At 51.1% G+C, this 2,751-nt stretch overlaps 1 protein-coding gene across 3 annotated transcripts in view; it reads right to left on the bottom strand.

Moving 5' to 3' along the window:
* CMTM4 (CKLF like MARVEL transmembrane domain containing 4) overlaps positions 1 to 2,745 on the bottom strand; it is a 62,296-nt gene extending 59,551 nt beyond the window's left edge. For all 3 annotated transcript variants that reach the window (XR_002125519.1, XR_002125520.1, XM_019656375.1), the window contains exon 1: positions 2,462 to 2,745. Coding sequence is in view for 1 of the 3 variants with exons in the window: in XM_019656375.1 (XP_019511920.1) it covers positions 2,462 to 2,647 (186 nt within the window). In the remaining 2 variants the exon portion in view is untranslated. The remainder of the gene's footprint in view (positions 1 to 2,461) is intronic.
* Between the last annotated feature and the right edge of the window lie 6 nt (positions 2,746 to 2,751).

Raw genomic sequence — 2,751 nt, 5'->3', positions numbered from 1 at the left:
AGCCGACCATATAACAAACTCTGTATTTTGAGTGGAAATGTTAGGGGGTCGTCTTATACGCCCAGTCGTCTTATACGCTGGCAAATACGGTATATATATATTTTTAAGATTTTTATTGGGGAATTGGGGGATGGGAACAGTGCTGGGGAATTGGGGAAAGGGGAACAGACATGTTGCTGTCCTTCATATGTGGGATCTGAACCGGGGCCCTCTGGCATCCCAAGCCAGTTCTTAACCATCGCGCCACTCGGCCGGCCGAATCCCTATAACTATTTTGTCACTACCAATTTGTATTTCTTAATCCCTTCACCTTTTGCCTTTCTAACAAGCTCTCAGGTGCTTGCCATGCCGCTGACCACACTTGGAGTAGCAAGGATCTACACGTCGCAATAGGCCACAGACCACAAAAAATGTCTATAAAAATAAAATGAAAAGGAAGTCAAATTTTTCTCAAAAACCAGAATTAGAATTTATGCATATTTCTTGATAGGATTATGGGCTTTTTAACATCTTAGAAATACCTTCATAATGACTTTTCTTTTCCAGTTTAAATTTATATTCCAATTTCTTGGAGTTTTGTAGGGTTTTGTTTAATGAAAAACCCTGATTTTTATCAAAGCTGAGAATCCAAGTACAAGGAAGACTGTTTCAAGTTGCCATCCCCTTTAAGCAGGTCCCCAACCTGCACTCACCCACACATAGCATACCTCTCGCTGTTTAAATCCTAGAGATTAGACAAATGGCAGAGTCAGGTGAGATTTTAGGGGCTGGGCCCCAAAGTTCTTCCAAATGAAAAGGAAAGCTCCACAACAAAATGACACTTTACCATACCACTGGCTTTCATTTCTGGCCTTAGGTGACAAAGTTCCAGCAATGAGGTGATAACTGTTGGATAACATTTTATACAAACTACTGGGTTTCAATTCTTTTACCAGATCCTTTGAATGGCAAGTTCTATTTACTTTCAAAAGTCCACAGAGTAAACAAAGTAAGGTGCTTAGCAAGGCCCTAAACTCTACCGAGGTCCAAGTTCCTGCCCTGCTCTCTTTTATTCACTTCTGATTATCTCTGCTGCACTCAAACATTGGCTAGCTGCCTCTTTTAAAAGGCAGTTACACACTTCCACCCCCACCCCATTCTCTTGGCTAACAGCAATGCCTAACTACAGAACCAACATATCTCTGAGAACATTCCAGCTTACCGGATAAGGTCAGTTTAAAATTCTAGAGAGGGATAACCTGCTCCATTTGTGTTTCCTAAGAGCTCTTCAAAAATAACCCTCCAGCAATCAGCAGAACAAGCCTTTCACCCAGGAGAGAAAACAGTCGATGATTCTGCAATTTACAAACAGTGAGACCTTTATTTAAAGGGTGTCCTCATATTATATTATTTCCAAGGAACGTTTATCTATGTACTCAAGTCAGCACAAGCAGCCCAATGCTTGGAAGAAACAATGCGCACATACATTACAGCTCCATGCAAATGGCTTCTCTGGCTGAGAAGCCTATAAAGTTTTGCTGCCCAGCTTCGGTAGGAGGCCTACCTGTGAAGGGGAATATCCGGACAGTTTTTTCCTGAAGTGGAGCATGTCCTGTCCATAACAGAGCTCAGCAAACTTCCCAGGGAGGCCTGTTACAAAACCATAAAAAGGGGGCAGGACTGACAGGCCCCTGCCCTGGACACCCTTGACGCTAAAAATTCGAATTCTGAGAAATGAACTCTACTATAGACAAGACCAACAGAAAGTTTCCTGTTTCTGTTACCTCCCAAACTGGCTGCCCTCCCAGAGTGGTTTAACTCTGGGTACCAATTGGGCAATGCCAGCCATGGTGCTGGGGCGAAGGACTCAAGGATGCTGGTTCTGTCTCCTAGGTTAATTAAGAGGAACCAAACCTCTGCAGTATAAACTGAAGACTTGTGTGAGCAGATCCGGGGCTCCCTCACTGCATCTAGGCAACATGCCTCCATTCAACAAACATTTATTGAGCGTCTACCATACGCTGGTGACCGGGGAGGATACCACGCCACAGTCCCCAGTGGTGAAAGCAGACAGAGAAGGACCATCAGGAGGGGTGGAGGTTGTGCGGGCCGAAAACCTGCCACAAGTGGCTATGACCCAGGGGACAGCATGACCTTTCAGGCCGGCTCCGCGGACCACCAAGCCCAAAAAATGAAACAGGCTCGCGACCGCGAAGGCGGGAGTGGACAGGTAGGCCCGGGGGCAGGTGTTCAAGTAAGAGGTGCACACCTGAGGTGGCAGGGCTGGAGAGAGCAGAGTCCACAGAGGAAGGGCGAGGGAGGCCCGGGGACCCCGCAAGGGAGAGGGGGCATGGGGGGGGCTGGTCCCGGGAAGCGGGTACAAGGCAGCGGCCAGCCGGGCCTGCGCCCCCCGAGCGGCGCGGGGAAGGAAAGGCGCGCGGCTAGGCCGCCGCCGGCACCTGGGGCCCCGCCCGGCACCTACCACTTGGGCGACCTTGAGGCAGCCGAGCGCACCGCGCAGGTAGTCGGGGTCGCAGCGCAGGCCCGCCAGCCCGCGGCGCTGGCTCACCGGCTCGGTGGTGGGCTGGTACGGGCTGCTGGCGCCCGAGATCATGGAGGTGCTCGAGGCCTCGCCCTCGAAGCCGTCCAGCTCCTCGCCGCTCCGCATGTTGCCGCCCGGCCCGGGCCGCCTCGCGCGGCCGGCCCCCGGCGCCCAGAGCTGGCGGGTTCAGCGGGGCCGCCGCATCGCCGCTGCCGCCTCCTGACTGACCG

Source organism: Hipposideros armiger, unplaced genomic scaffold (assembly GCF_001890085.2).
Source record: "Hipposideros armiger isolate ML-2016 unplaced genomic scaffold, ASM189008v1 scaffold_9, whole genome shotgun sequence".
Lineage (NCBI taxonomy): Eukaryota > Metazoa > Chordata > Mammalia > Chiroptera > Hipposideridae > Hipposideros > Hipposideros armiger.
This window is presented reverse-complemented; position numbering and strand designations above follow the sequence as displayed.